Raw genomic sequence first — 16,016 nt, forward strand, 5'->3', positions numbered from 1 at the left:
TTAAAGCAATAGGAATTTATTCTTTCCTAGCTCAATTGGCCAGAGTTCCAAAAGCAAATTGCTGGCAGGGTTGGTTCCCTATGGAAAATTTGAGGGAGAATCTGTTCCCTGTCTCTCAGTTTGTGGTGTCACCTGCCCCACTTCAATCTCTTGCCTCTGGGTTTACATGGCCTTCTTCCCTGTGTGCCTCTTTCCAAACCTTTCTCTCCTTTCTCTTGAGTTTACTGCCCACCTTAATCCAATACAACCTCATCTTAACTCAATTATTTTTGTAGATGCTATTTCCAAATCAGGTCACATTCACAGGCAGGGAGTGGGTAGGGTTTGAGCTTATTTTTTAGGGTACACAGTTCAGTCCACTACACAGGACAAACCAGATCCAGAATACGGTGTTGAGGAGAAAAGAAAGAGAGAGTTTACTGTTTGACCACTGATCAAACAAGAGAAATCCCCTTTGCTCTGAGAAAAGCTAGGAAAGAACTCTAAGTGGAAACAACCAGATCCTGTCCATCTCTGCCTTCCCCACTCTGGAGTCAGTTGTGGCAAATTACAGGACTATTGGGAGAATAAGTGTTTAATAATTAGTGTGCAATGAAAGATGCTCCATAAACCTTAAAAAAAATATCTGTTTGAATCCTTCCTCACCTCATCCTCAGATGGCACCATCTCCGCCTTCCCACGGTTGATAAGTCATGTGAGTGCACCCTCTTTGGAGCAATCTGCTCTTTGAATGTCATGCACATACCTAGTTCTGACTAATCAGAATGGGAACATGGTGAGCAACTTTTTAATTTAACTTTTCCGTTTCTGATGAACTGGAAGCACAGCATGTTATTAGCTTGCACACATCCATCCTAACTCCCAATCATCCGGGAAATAATTCCAGGAGCACAAAGAAGGCTGTGAGAATGCCGCTGGGAGGGATGCACATCTGGCATGTGCAGAAGGACTGAATCCACTGTTCACATTATTTTAGGATGCTTAATACACCCCCAGTCCTGCAGGCAGCACAGAAAGTGTCTCACTTGCCATTTAGTGGGAGCAAACCAAGACAGAGCTGAGGGTTAATGTAACAGCTGGCAGAGCTGGTGTGAGCAAGACCATGGCAGCATCATGCCACCCTCACCTCTGTCCCCTCCGTGCCAGGCTTCTTGCCTGGTGTCCAACATACACTCAATCAAACAGGAAAGGAAGGTTCAGAGATGCAGTGGTTACCCTCTGCAGAGGCATTCTGGGCGCTTCCAATCTGCCTGAATAACTAACTGGAAGGCAAAAAGGCATCCCAGTGCGCAGCTCTTAGCCCATGATGGCTGAACGAATAAACTCATGAACTTCCTACTCATCAGGAGCCTGTGAGAGGCCAGGAAGAATCTCACCTTGTATCTGCCATCGTGGTCCTTCTGTGACTGTGGCATCCCAGACCCCTGTCAAGCAAATAAGGAGCTCCTGCAGACTCATACAACTGCTGCAGCATCTATTTAGAATCAGTGTCTGAGAGTGGATAGACCACTCTCCCACATTGCTCCTTTTCTAATAGATTAACTATTAACATTTTAGAAATGCTTGAAATCATCACAGCATGAGGTTCTTTTAAATAACACACAATGGGTTTTACCCCATAGTTACTATTCTCCAGGGAGAAACATTAAGACAAATTAAAAACTAGCAATTGGATCCTCTTCTCTCTCCTCTCAGTCACATAATATAGAACAAGATTTTTTTTCTAGCTTGAATATGCTGATGGGTAATTTGACAGTAGCTGCTACAATTAAAATGTGCATCTCTATGCCCCAGCAGTTCCTGGGGAAACACTGCATATGTACAAGACTGTTCCTGCAGCATAGCTGGTAATAGTAGTAAGAGGAAAACCCCAGAATTGTAATCAACATGTCCATTCTATGCAATGAAATTCATGGGGCACAAAGCCATACACAGACTTGAAAGACAACCAAGATGAATTGTCTGGAGAATATCAAGTTGCAGAAGTCATGTATAATACCATTTATGTTCAAACATATATAGCAATATTAGTCATTTTCTATCAGTATATATATGCAGCCACAAGCGCAAAAGAAAAGCATGCACGGACATATCACATCTCAGATGAAGAATAGCATTTACCACTAGGAGAGGAATTGGGCTTGGAAGAGTATTAAAGGGGACTTTAACTTGTATTAATGTATCACTTATATAATGTGAAAATTACTTAAAAAAAACAACCCTGGGAAAATGAGAAAGTATGATTGGACTACTTTGTTTCTCATGGTGATTGTTCTCTATAAATTTATTATCTAAGATAAATTGACTTATTATCTGAGATAAAATATAAATTAAAAAGTGTGCCCTTAAGATCTCAGGAAGGAATGCATATGGTGACAAGAGACTAACTGTATTACAAATATATAAAACCACGCCACTGAAGAGGGCTGGGGAGAAGTGCTGACCTAAGTAGCTTTGGAAATGAATGGAGTCTGTAAGACTAAAGGAACATCAGCACTGCACTCTCACTGATAAAGCTGTTTCCCATGGAAACCTTTGTACAGATAAGCAAGGGGAGGAGGCTAGAAGAATCCATATGGTAATAGATTAGAGTTGGAGACATCAGTATGAACTCATGTTTCTACCTCAACATAAACACAGATGGTTACATACGGAAATGGGCTTCCCAGGTGCTGCTAGTGGTAAAGAACTTGCCTGCCAATGCAGGAGGTGCTGGAAACGTAGGTTCCATCCCTGGTGGAGGCGCATGGCAACCCACTCCAGTATTCTTGCCTGGAGAATTCCATGGACAGAGGAGCCTGGCGGGCTACATTCCATAGGATCGTTTATCACACATATATAGAAATATCTACAGACACGTATGTATACACAGGTTAGTGTACATATATATATATATACTTTTTTTTTCTTGCTCTGTCAGCTGAGAGGGCCAAGAAACAACAATACTTCAGTAGCAATGGATATTGGTTTCTGATATCATTCTTCAATCAAAAGAACCAGGACTCCTTGGAGAAATGGCTAATTCTAAGGAAGGAGAGCACACTTTCTATTCCTAAAGTGTGGACTTCCTTCCAAAGAGTAGTGTTTATAAAAGGGGACAGTGGAGAAACCTGACAAACATACCTCAGCCAGGCGACCCAGGGCAATGTCAACAGTGATAAACCATGATGACAGTGTGATGCTAATGATGCAAGGAAAGGGTACTCCTGTGATCTTGAGCCCTAAGACCCACAGCCCAAGTCTAATCGTGAGAAAAAATACCAGACAAATTTCTACAGAGAGCCTTCCTAAAAATCCCTAATCAGTATTCCTCAAAACTCTCAAGGCAGGGACTTCCCTGGTGGTCCAGTGGCTAAGACACCACACTCCCAATGCAGGGGCCCGGGCTTGATTTCTGGTCAGGGAACTAGATCCCACATGCTGCACTGAAAGATCCTGCATGATGCCTCAACAAAGACTGAAGTGCTGCAACTAAGACTCGGTGCAGCCAAATAAATTAAAAGAAAATACATATTAAAAAAACAAAAACAAAAAACAACTCTCAAAGTTACCAAGCAAGGAAAGCTCACAGCCAAGAGGGGCCTAAGGAGACAGAATGCAATGTGGTGTCCTAGAACAGAAAGACATTAAAGAAGATGAAGGAAATCTGGATGAACTATGGACTTTAGTTAATAATAGTGGGTCAGTATTGGTTCAATAATTGCAAAGTATATCATACTAATGTAAAATGTCAATAATAGAGGAAACTGGCTGTGGGGTATGTGAGAACTCTCTAAATTATCTTCGCAATATTTTTAAAAGTCTAAAACTGTCCTAAAAATCGTCTATTGGAAAAAAAATTGTTCCTTTAATGTACACATTCTTTCCTATTCTTTATTAAAAAAAAAGTAAAAATCTAAGTACAGATTTAAAATTTACAAGGTTAGATCACAGAATTTTAAACCTGAGAGATTTTAGGACTAGGAGGCCAACCACCTGAGACTACGGCTGGACTGTTTTTGTAGTTTGATTAAACAGCTTGGCATACTTGACCCCCAAGGCCCTCACAGCACTCAGTGATGGCCACTGAGGTCTTGGCAAGCCATGGATACAGTTGGCCTAGAATGAGCATTTGTAGTCAATGTGAGCAAACTGGAGCCAGCGTTGGGTGGGGTCATTGCAGCCTCGTGTGTAGCTCTTATCTATCTGTTTGCCCTGGTACTCATGCCATGCTGCTGGTTTAGATGTGGGCAATAACTGGTGAGCTAAATCAAGGAAGGTCTGCGGAGACCATCGCTCTTCTGCTCAAAATCCTTTAATCTCTTGGAACTGTCCGTCTCGTATACTCCCTTCTAGTCACACCGGCCTCCTAGGCATTCCTCAAACCCTCCAAGCAGACTCAGCACCTTTGCACTGTATGTTTCCCCTGCCTGAAATGCTTTTCCCCTGGAGCACCTCATGACTCACCCCCACCACTTCTTTTGGTTTCTGCTCAAATATCACAGTATCAGAGAGACCTTCATGGAGAAAATAGAAACCCCTTCAGCATCACTCTCTTCTTTCCTCGCTTGCTTAATTTTCTAAGTATTAATAATGTTGTCTATTTAGTTGCTTGTTATCTGTCATTCCCAAATAGAAGGTGATTTTGATGAGAGCACAGACTTTACCTTTTTTTGTTTACTGTTATATCACTAATACCTAGAACAGAACTGAGTACTCAGTAGGTTCTCAATAATAACTGCTGAATAAATACATGAATGAATGGGAGGTCTTTTTACATCAAAGTGTGGTGAATAATATGTCAATAAATAATAATAATTGCAGTCACATGCATTTCTCAGCCCCTTCTATTCCTTTTTGTTTTAAAATAATTTTTTTGGTTGCATTAGGTCTTTGTTGCTGAGCATGGGTTTTCTCTGCAGCAAGCAGAGGCCACTCTAGTTGTGTGCACAGGCTTCAGTAGCTGCAGCACAGGGTCTCATTAGTTGGGGCTCTCGGTCCCTAGAGCACTTGAGCTCCAGTAGTTGTGGTACATGGGCTTTAGTTGCCTGTAGCATGTGGAATCTTCTCAGACAAGGGACTGAACCTGCGTCCTCTGCCCTGGCAGGTAGATTCTTATCCACTGTACCACCAGAAAAGTCCAGCCTCTTCTATTCTTTAAGGCTTCAGAAGGTTAACCTTCTTCACAAACTCTTGTCTTGGTACAAAAGTATATGGCATACATAAGTAGATTGTTCATTCAACAAATATTTATTAAGTGGGTCTTGTATGTCAAAGCACAATAGTGGCACCAGGGGTACAGAGGTGAAAAAGACCCATTTTCCAACTTCCAGGAGCTCCATTCACTCATTTACACATCTATGCACCCATCCAATCCTTTTGAGGCCCTGCTAAGGGTCAGACACTTCATGGCTAAGCAATATTAAGTATATCATATTGTCTTTATCTCTGGATTGTTAACCCTTCTAATAGCAGAGAACTGAATAATTCAGTTGTAACTCTGCCATGTACTAATTATTTGACTCTGAAAAATCATCATTCTCTGAGTATTAGTTTCCTCATCTGTAAACAAGGGTTTGAGACTCCTGGACTGTCTGCCTCTCACCACTGCTGGGAATGTCAGATGAAATGATCCAAAAATAAATGTGCTTTCTGCACCAGGAAGACCCAGACACATGGAAGGGATTCTCAGCCAGTCAATGCTAAAAACAAAACTAAAACCCAAACAAACAAAACAAAAAAACCCCTCAAACTGAACCCTTCACTCCGATCACTTCTCAGTGGGCCTCACAGCCTGAGCAGCTGCTGTGGCTGGAGGGGCCAACCTGCCATCACTCAAAAATTCCATGGTTAAACAAAATTCAGGAGAGGCAGTCTGACTCTAGTTAAGGTAATCCTTTGAAGATTAAGCAGACCATCAGTAATCTTTGGTTAACATCTGAATCAAGTGTGTACCAGCTCTTCCCACCCTCGGCCCCTCCAGCTGGTGGTCTGTTGTCTATTGTGTGCTCTTCTGAAGCTTTAGCAGCCCTCAGTCTTCTTTTATATTTTTTAAAAAATATCTTGACTTGGCTGGCTCTGGAGTTTCTTAGAAGATGAAAAGAAAGAAAGTGAAGTCGCTCAGTCATGTCTGACTCTTTGCGACCCCATGGATTGTAGCCTACCACTCTTCTCTGTCCATGGGATTTTCCAGGCAAGAGTACTAGAATCGGTTGCCATTTCCTTCTCCAGGGGATCTTCCTGACCCAGGGATCGAAGCCGGGTCTCCTGCATTGTAGGCAGACGCTTTTACCGTCTGAGCCACCAGGGAATATGGAGCTTGTTAGTAAATGAAAGTGATTCTTAAATGTTGACATACAAACATCACTGACCAGCCCGGGCCCTTTTCAAAGGGAAGATACTGTAAGTCTTCCAAAGTCTAATCAAAGTGAATAAGCAGAGAGATGGGGGTGGAGTGGGAAGGAGAGGAGAGAATATGAGACAAAGTAAGGAGGTGACAGAGCAAGCAGAGAGGATACATATGAGCCACGACTGGATTTCTCCATTGCTCTGGAATTTCCTACTCTCATATTTATGTTCTCTCTTCCTGATGGGGTACATGACACTGTCAGCATTAACTGAAAAGGTGGAAGCTTTCAGACAGAGCTGGCAAATTTATTCTATGGAAACAAAGACTCACCCTTCCTCTGTGATCTCACCTATAAAGGCTAAAACAGTTTCAAATTAAATACCTTGAATACATTCTATTTCCCTCAGCCTCTTTCCCCCTAGACCCCTGTGTCCAGGGATACACTAACAACATCTATAATAATAACAGTGGGATCTGCTGACTCCCGTTCAGAGAGTGCTTTATCTGAGCCAGACACAGTGCTGAGCACTGTAATTTGTTGTTGTTTAGTTGCTCAGTTGTGTCTGACTCTTTGCGACTCCATGGACTCCAGCATGCAAGGGTCCCTAACCCCCGGAGTTTGCTTAAACTCATGTCCATTGAGTTGATGATGCCATCTAACCATCTCATCCTGTCACCCCCTTCTCTTCCTGCCCTCAATCATTCCCAGCATCAGGGTCTTTTCCAATGAGTTGGCTCTTCGTATCAAGTGGCCAAAGTGTTGGAGCTTCAGCTTCAGCTTCCGCATCAGTCCTTCCAATTAATATTCAGGGTCATAGTAGGCACTACAGTACATACATACATACAGTACACTAGCAGTGCATGCATGGGACCTTTTGAAGGAGGCCTCCATTATCTTCATTACTCCACCATACTTGGGCCCCAGGTAAATAACACAGAGGGAACACAGCTCCACCCATCAACAGAAAATTGGATTAAAGATTTACTGAGCAGGGCTCCCCATCAGAGCAAGACCCAGTTTTCCCCTCAGTCAGTCTCTCCCATCAGGAAGCTTCCATAAACCTCTTATCCTTCTCCAGCAGAGAGCAGACAGACTGAAAACCACAATCACAGAAAACTAACGAATCTGATCACATGGATCGGTGATCAGATTGGTTGTCTAACTCAATGAATTTGGGTGGCCGTATAGGGCCACCCAAGACGGACAGGTCATGGTAAAGAGTTCTGACAAAATATGGTCCACTGGAGAAGGAAATGGCAAGCCACTTCAGTATTCTTGACTTGAAAACCCCATGAACAGTATGAAAAGGCAAAAAGATAGGACACTGAAGATGAACTCCCCAGGTCGGTAAGTGCCCAGTATGCTCCTGGAGATCAGTGGAGAAATAACTCCAGAAAGAATGAAGAGACAGAGCCAAAGCAAAAACAACACCCAGTTGTGGATGTGACATAACAGAAGAAAAGTCTGATGCTGTAAAGAGCAATATTGCATAGGAACCTGGAATGTTAAGTCCATGAATAAAGGCAAATTGGAAGTAGTCAAACAGGAGATGGCAACAGTGAACACTGACATTTTAGGAATCAGTGAACTAAGATAGACTGGAATGTGTGAGTTTAACTCAGATGACCATTATATCTACTACTGTGGGCAAGAACCCCTTAGAAGAAATGGAGTGGCCATCATAGTCAACAAAATAGTCCGACATGCAGTACTTGGATGCAATCTCAAAAATGACAAAATGATCTCTGTTCATTTCCAAGGCAAACCATTCAATATCACAGTAATCCAAGTCTATGCCCTGAACAGTAATGATGAAGAAGCTGAAGTTCAACAGTTTTGTGAAGACCTGCAAGACCTTCTAGAACTAACCCCCCAAAAGATGTCCTTTTCATTATAGGGGACTGGAATGCAAAAGTAGGAAGTCAAGAAACATCTGGAGTAACAGGCAAATTTGGCCTTGAAGTACAGAATGAAGCAGGGCAAAGGCTAATAGAGTTTTGCCAAGAGAACACACTGGTCATAGCAAACACCCTCTTTCAACAACACAAGAGAAGATTCTACACATGGACATCACCAGGTGGTCAATACCCAAATCAGATTCATTATATTCTTTGCAGCCAAAGATAGAGAAGCTCTATACAGTTAGCAAAAACAAGACTGGGAACTGACTGTGGCTCTGATCATGAGCTCCTTATTGCCAAATTCAGACTTAAATTGAAGAAAGTAGGGAAAACCACTAGACCATTCAGGTATGACCTAAATCAAATCCCTTACAATTATACAGTGGAAGTGAGAAATAGATCCAAGGGATTAGATCTGATAGACAGAGTGCCTGAAGAACTATGGACGGAGGTTCGTGACATTGTACAGGAGACAGGAATCAAGACTATCCTCAAGAAAAAGAAATGCAAAAAGGCAAAATGGCTGTCTGAGGAGGCCTTACAGATAGCTGTGAAAAGAAGAGAAGTGAAAAACAAAGGAGAAAAGGAAAGATATACCCATTTGAACGCAGAGTTCCAAAGAATAGCAAGGAGAGATAAGAAAATATTCCTCAGTGATCAATGCAAAGAAATAGAGGAAAACAACAGAATGGGAAAGATTAGAGATCTCTTCAAGAAAATTAGAGACACCAAGGGAACATTTCATGCAAAGATGGGCACAATAAAGGACAGAAATGGTAGGGACCTAACAGAAGCAGAAGATATTAAGAAGAGGTGGCAAGAATACAAAGAAGAATTATACAAAAAAGATCTTCACGACCCAGATAATCACGATGGTATGATCACTCACCTAGAGTCAGACATCCTGGAATGTGAAGTCAACTGGGCCTTAGGAAGCATCATTATGAACAAAGCTAGTGTAGGTGATGGAATTCCAGTTGAGCTATTTCAAATCCTAAAAGATGATGCTGTGAAAGCGCTGCACTCAATACGCCAGCAAATTTGGAAAACTCAGCAGTGGCCACAGGACTGAAAAAGGTCAGTTTTCATTCCAATCCCAAAGAAAGTCAATGCCAAAAAATGCTCAAACTATCGCATAATTGAACTCATCTCACACACTAGTAAAGTAATGCTCAGAATTCTCCAAGCCAGGCTTCAGCAATACATGAACCGTGAACTTCCAGATGTTCAAGCTGGTTTTAGAAAAGCCAGAGGAACCAGAGATCAAATTGCCAGTATCTGTTGGATCATAGAAAAAGCAAGAGAATTCAAGGAAAACATCTACTGCTTTATTGACTATGCCAAAGCTTTTGACTGTGTGGATCTCAACAAACTGTGGAAAATTCTGAAAGAGATGGGAATACCAGACCACCTGACCTGCCTCTTGAGAAATCTGCATGCAGGTCACGAAGCAACAGTTAGAACTGGACATGGAACAACAGACTGGTTCCAAATCAGGAAAGGAGTACGTCAAGGCTATATATTGTCACTCTGCTTATTTAACTTATACGTGGAGTACATCATGAGAAACACTGGGCTGGAAGAAGCACAAGCTGGAATCAAGATTGCTGGGAAAATTTCAATAACCTCATATATGCAGGTGACACAACCCTTATGGCAGAAAGCAAAGAAGAATTAAAGAGCCTCTTGATTAAAGTGAAAGAGGAGAATGAAAAGGTTGGCTTAAAACTCAATATTCAGAAAACAAAGACCATGGCATCTGGTCCCATCATTTCATGGCAAATAGATGGGGAAACAGTGGAAACGGTGGCTGACATTATTTTTTTTGGCTCCAAAATCACTGCAGATTGTAACTGCAGCCATGAAATTAAAAGATGCTTGCTCCTTGGAAGAAAAGTTATGACCAATCTAGACAGCATTAAAAAGCAGAGACATTACTTTGCCTACAAAAGGCCATCTCGTCAAAGCTATGGTGTTTCCAGTAGTCATGTATGAATGTGAGAGTTGGACTATAAAGCAAGCTGAGCGCCGAAGAATTGATGCTTTTGAACTGTGGTGTTGGAGAAGACTCTTGAGAGTCCCTTGGACATCAAGGAGATCCAACCAGTCCATCCTAAAGGAAATCAGTCCTGATTATTCACTGGAAGGACTGATTCTGAAGCTGAAACTCCAATACTTTGGCCACCTAATGCGAAGAGCTGACTCATTTGAAAAGACCCTGATGTTGGGAAAGATTGAAAGCAGGAGGAGAAGGGGATGACAGAGGATGAGATGGCTGGATGGCATCACCAACTCAATGGACGTGAGTTTGAGTCAACTCCGGTAGTTGGTGATGGACAGGGAGGCCTGGTGTGCTGCAGTCCACGGGGTCACAAAGAGTCAGTCACGACGGAGCAACTGAATTAAATAGGTACTACCAACTGCTCTGCACCAAGACTCCAGTCCCTCTTTTTGGACTTTCCCCATTCAGTGTCAGGAATCTTCTGCCAGTTATGGGCTGATGGAACTCATTCCTGTCAACATGTTTTCTCTCCTATTCTTTTCTTTTCTTACAGAAGAAATTCAAACACACAAAAAGAATGGTGTAACAAATGCCTGTGTGCCCACCACTCAGTTCCAACAATTAATATTTTGCCAATCCTATATCATTTATTCCTACCTCCCAACTGTTCCTTTTAGGGAATATTATAACGCAAACACCAGATACTGTCCCATTTCACCACCAGTTCTTGGCATCTTTTGTCTTTTTCTCCTTTGGTTTAATGGTGCAGTGACTCCAAGAAGGATTTCCTGCTGTGGATGGAGGTGTACAGAGGAAGACAGTCTGCACTGCTCCTATATTAATTATCCAAACCTAAGCCAGCAATCTACTTATTTGTTCTTTTTATATTGTGTTATGGTGAGGATGGTTCAAGTTGCCTTATTATTATTATTCAATGAAGCAAGTGTAGAAATAAGATTTATATAGAAGACTGGGGCTGAAGACAGATATAAAACTAACAGGGCTGAGAAGACTTGCTCAACACAGGGTTTCCATAAACCTTCAAATTGTGATATCTGGAAAGTACAATAAAGCCAAGAACAATAAAAAAAAAAAAAAAAAAAAAAACCTAACAGGGTCGTCTCTGAGGAGGACAGGTGGTTGGAAGGGACCCTAGAGTCCCTGGTCAGGGAACCCAACTACTGGAAGAACAGGATGCAGGACATTCTTCCCTCTTCTGTGATGCTTACAGGGTGGTTTGAGGAGGCTTCAGTCACAGGCGGTCACAGTGCTGTGCATGCTGGTGCTGAATCCAGGAACTGGGGATGGACTAAGGAGAGCTAAAAATGTGGACTGATGGTGTGTCTACACTGCTATTTATTCACAGGGCCGCTCACCATGTAAGCTTAATCACCCTCCAGCACAATCATGAACAGGTCTGTCATTAAAATCCTCCTGAATTCCAGAGAGTAAAACTCTCTGTGGGCTCTCTTGGCCTTCCTTTGCAGCAGGCAAAGTTGCTGGCTCAGAACCCACAAATATGAGCGGTCTTATTCCTGACCAGGTCTTTGGTTTTTGAGGACAGGACACATGCAGCTCTGTGGAACCCCCTGGGCTCTGAAGGGAGGCTTGGTATGTCTGCAGCCAACAGCTGCTTCTTGTAGCTCTGGTCACGTGAAAGGATTGGTGGGAAGTCTCTCCTGGAACTGCTGCTCAACTCAGCTGGTTTAAGATCCATAAACCAGGCTTGTGCACTTAACGGGATTTCCAGTTTCCTTAAGCAGGGGCTCTGGGAAGCTGGAAAATGTTTCCATGGCCCGGCCCTTCCCCAGACTAATAAGGTCAGGAGTGGGGCCCGGTGAGGCTGCTCAGGTGATGCTTCCATGCCTCCAGGTGCAGATCTACTGCCAAAGCGAGGGCATGTCACGCACACCAAATCTTGCTTTCTTCCCTGTCTTTCTTTGTTAGGGTCATCTTTTACCTCAAAGCTTTTGAGATAGAAGAGATTTGTGCTTTTTAGGCTTGAATATTCAGGTCATGCTGGCTTCGTAAAACGAATCAAGGGAAATTTTCATCTTATTCTAGGGGCAGAAATAGTTTGAATAAGAAAGGCAATACCTGGTTTTTGAAGACTAGACAGTATCCAGTTATAAGACCATGAAGGCTTTTTAAAAAGGGTAACTCTTTAATGAACTCTATCTAAAGTGTTCTATGGTTATTGGTCTATTCAGATGTTCTGCCTCTTTGGGGGCAATTTTGATAATCTTTATTTTGCTAAGAAATTCCCCATTTCCTCTGGATTTTCAAATTTATTGTCACATATTTTCACATACAATGCCTTTTATAATCCTTTTACTCCTTTCCAAATTGGCAATTATATTTTCTTTCTCACTGTAACGTGGCAGACCATGAGCCCTTCCAATTTCCTCCATTATAATAATAATAGCTAATGCTTGTTGATCATTGACTCTGTGCTAAGACACAGTTCTGCTTTACCTGTACTAATTCATTTAACCTTCATGACAACTCAGTGTAATATGGACTCCTATGACCTTCATGTTACTGATGAACTCCTCACTTTTGGGCGTACAGCGAAGTTAGGCAACTTGCAACTGTATCATAGAGTAGCAGGCAGCTCTCTCTGCTGCCTACCCACGTGTGTGTGTGTGTGTGTGTGTGTGTCTGTGTGTGTGTGTCTGTGTGTGTGTGTCTGTGTGTGTGTGTCTGTGTGTGTGTGACAGAGAGAGAGAGAGAGACAGCCTACCATTTGAGTATATTATCCTTGGGTTAAGAGTTAAAGGGGGAGGAGAAGGGAGAAGAAAAACAACCTTGTGGGAGCTGCAGGTTCCTGCTCAAAGCTCTTAAGGAGGGAATATGGTCTTTTAAGAGTTCTGTGGCTGGGAGGTGACAAGATCCCACTGGCAGAGTGGCCCAGAAGTTCTGGGCTGTGAGCCCCAATGATTATATGTGTTCCTGGCTATGTGACCCTTATGGTGACCTGGCTGAAGGTCATTTAATTGTCCTGAATGTTCACTCAGACAATGAGAGAAGCCTGGATCAACACTGTGAGGTAGACAAGAGGAGGGATGAAGAAAATTAACTGCAATATTTGAAAGAGGGGAGTGGTTGTGACATTCTGCTCAGAACTGAGACACACTCTGTGATTTTTATAGGAAAAGTTATATTAAAAGATCTTCCAAGACTGGCTCTCTATTGCTTCTAGAATAAAATCTTAACTCCCCAGTGTGGCCTTCAAGGATTTCTACCACTTGGCCTCAAATGACATTCTAAGCCCATCAGCTACTGCTCCCTACAGGCACCCCTGTAGTGTGAGTCAGAACAAACTTCAGGTTCTTGATGTCCTGTGTGTCTGCCTCTGGGCCTTTGCCCATGCTGTTCCCACCACCAGGAATGGACTATCTCCATCTCTGGAGGATCCATGTTTGATGAATACTTCAGGCTCTAGCATGTCACGATATTATTCTCCGTTCTCTCACCCTACAACTAAATTATACCAGCACTGACATACAGCTTACCACAAGGGCCAGCACTTTATATTTGTTAACTCATATAATCTTCAAAACAACTGTACAAATTATGTGCTATTCTTGTCCCTATTTTATAACTAGGAAAACTGAGGCTCAGTAAATTATCCAAGTCTGCACAATTAGCAGCATAACTGGGATTTGAACCCCAGTCATCTGGCTACATGCTCTTAACCCCACCGCACAGTACCCGTACCTCTCAGCAGGCTTAAGTCATAGCAACGCAGGCACATGCCTTCCCTCCCTTGCAGGACGGCAAGCCCTCCCAGGACAGGCTGTGGATGTGGGCTTAGTGTTCCTTTAGATGCGCCCTCACTATTTGCTGATGGATGGAGTTAAGCCACAGCTGGTGATGACACGGCCACCTTTATCAGGAACCTGCAGAGAAGAGTGCAGCTGTAGGAGGATGGGCTGGGGAGGGCAAGGCGGAAGAATTTAAAACCATGGTCCTTGCTGTTGAGATACTTAAAAGTGTGGGTAGGGAGACCAACTTTTGATAAATGACCCAGTGGAAAATCACTGCTGAAGAGAAAGAAAGTGAAAGTCACTCAGTTGTGTCCAGCTCTTTGTCACCCCATGGACTGCAGCACGCCAGGCTTCCCTGTCCATCACCAACTCCCAAAGTTCACTCAAACTCATGTCCTCAAGTCAGTGATACCATCCAACCATCTCATCCTCTGTCATCCCCTTCTTCCGCCTTCAATTTTTCCCAGCATTAGGGTTTTTTCCAATGAATCAGTTCTTTGCATCAGGTGGCCAAAGTACTGGAGCTTCAGCTTCAGCATCAGTCCACCCAATGGACTATATGGACCATGGAATTCTCCAGGCCAGAATACTGGAGTGGGTAGCCGTTCTTCTCCAGGGGATCTTCCCAACCCAGGGATCGAACCCAGGTCTCTCACATATCAGGCAGATTCTTTACCAGCTGAGTCACAGGGGAAAGCCTGCTGAAGAGAAAGCAAATGCAAACCCACAAAGTATAAAGTGAGGCAGGCAAGGGAGATGCTGGCAGAGGTGAGGAAGTCTGCAGGTTCTTGGGGACATGGGACCATACCTTAAGGTCCTGCTACACAAAGCTTGGTCCCCAGACCAGCAACAGGGGAACCTGTCTTGAAACACAGAATCTCAAAGCCTCACCCAGATCTTAAGCCCAGTCTGCATTGTAGCAAGGCCCTGGGGGCAGGGGGTGGGGGCAGGGGCAGGAGAAGGCATATGCACATTAAAGTTTGAGAGGCACTCTCAGAAGGCCAGATGCTCAGGCCCACCCCCAAAGGTTGTCATTTAATTGGTTTGGGGTGGGCTAGAGCATCCATATTTTTAAAAACCTTTGCAGGTAATTCTACTGCAAGCATTCCACGTTAGGACCTCAGCTTAGGCTTTCCCTTGAGATCTGTGGAATGGAAAGATGGAGGAGGGCAAGGGGTGGAGAATCCCAGCTCTGCTACATGACCTCGGGCATGCCACTCAATGTCAAATCAAGAACGTAGATTAGATTCAGTTCAGTTCAGTCGCTCAGTCGTGTCCGACTCTTTGCGACCCCATGAATTGCAGCACGCCAGGCTTCTCTGTCCATCACCAACTCCCGGAGTCCACCCAAACCCATGTCCATCGAGTCGGTGATGCCATCCAACCATCTAGATTAGATTAGTAGTTCCCAAAACTCAGAATCAGAAAATAAACATTCTTGGGTCAAGTGAATTTTACTTTGTGGGGCTGGGCCTGAGGATTTGGCATTTTTAACAAATTTCCTAGGGGATCCAGTTTTGGAGATCAGTGGACCAGACAACGTCTACGTCTCTTGCTCTAACATTCTATGCCCTTAGAGGAGTAGCATTTTATTTCATGTTCTGAAGCAATGATAAGTATATTCCAATACAGCGCAGTTGAAACATTTTTTGTCTGCACTGTACTTTGTAACTCACAGTATGAAGGGCTTTTCATGGAGATCCCATATATATATATATATATATATATATATATCCTAGGAGGAGCCTGGCGGGCTATAGTCCAGAGGGTCACAAAGAGTTAGACATGACTGAGCACGCATGCATGCATATATATACACACATATGTGTATACATATATAAAATATATATTTGGACTATATATGTGTGTATGTGTGTGTGTACATGCTCAGTCGCTTCAGTTGTGTCCAACTCTTTGCGACCCCATGGACTGTAGCATGCCAGGCCTCCCTGTCCCTCATCATCTCCCGGAGTTTGCCCAAGTTCATGCTCATTGCATCCGTGAGACACCCTGA

At 43.2% G+C, this 16,016-nt stretch overlaps 1 protein-coding gene across 7 annotated transcripts in view; it reads right to left on the minus strand.

Annotated features, from left to right (window-relative positions):
• ATXN7L1 (ataxin 7 like 1) overlaps positions 1-16,016 on the minus strand; it is a 255,418-nt gene that overhangs the window by 94,762 nt on the left and 144,640 nt on the right. For 2 of the 7 annotated variants that reach the window (XM_081535901.1, XM_081535896.1), the window contains exon 4: positions 13,953-14,134. The exons of 4 other annotated variants lie outside the window; for them this stretch is intronic. In XM_081535901.1, the coding sequence (XP_081392027.1) occupies positions 13,953-13,989 (37 nt within the window). In that variant the 5' untranslated portion in view covers positions 13,990-14,134. Of the gene's footprint in view, positions 1-2,652; positions 2,737-13,952; positions 14,135-16,016 lie in introns of those variants that run through there. One more of the 7 variants, XM_081535898.1, reaches the window with a different exon arrangement.

The sequence above is a fragment of the Giraffa tippelskirchi genome, chromosome 10, assembly GCF_054371585.1.
Source record: "Giraffa tippelskirchi isolate mGirTip1 chromosome 10, T2T-mGirTip1v1.2.pri, whole genome shotgun sequence".
Lineage (NCBI taxonomy): Eukaryota > Metazoa > Chordata > Mammalia > Artiodactyla > Giraffidae > Giraffa > Giraffa tippelskirchi.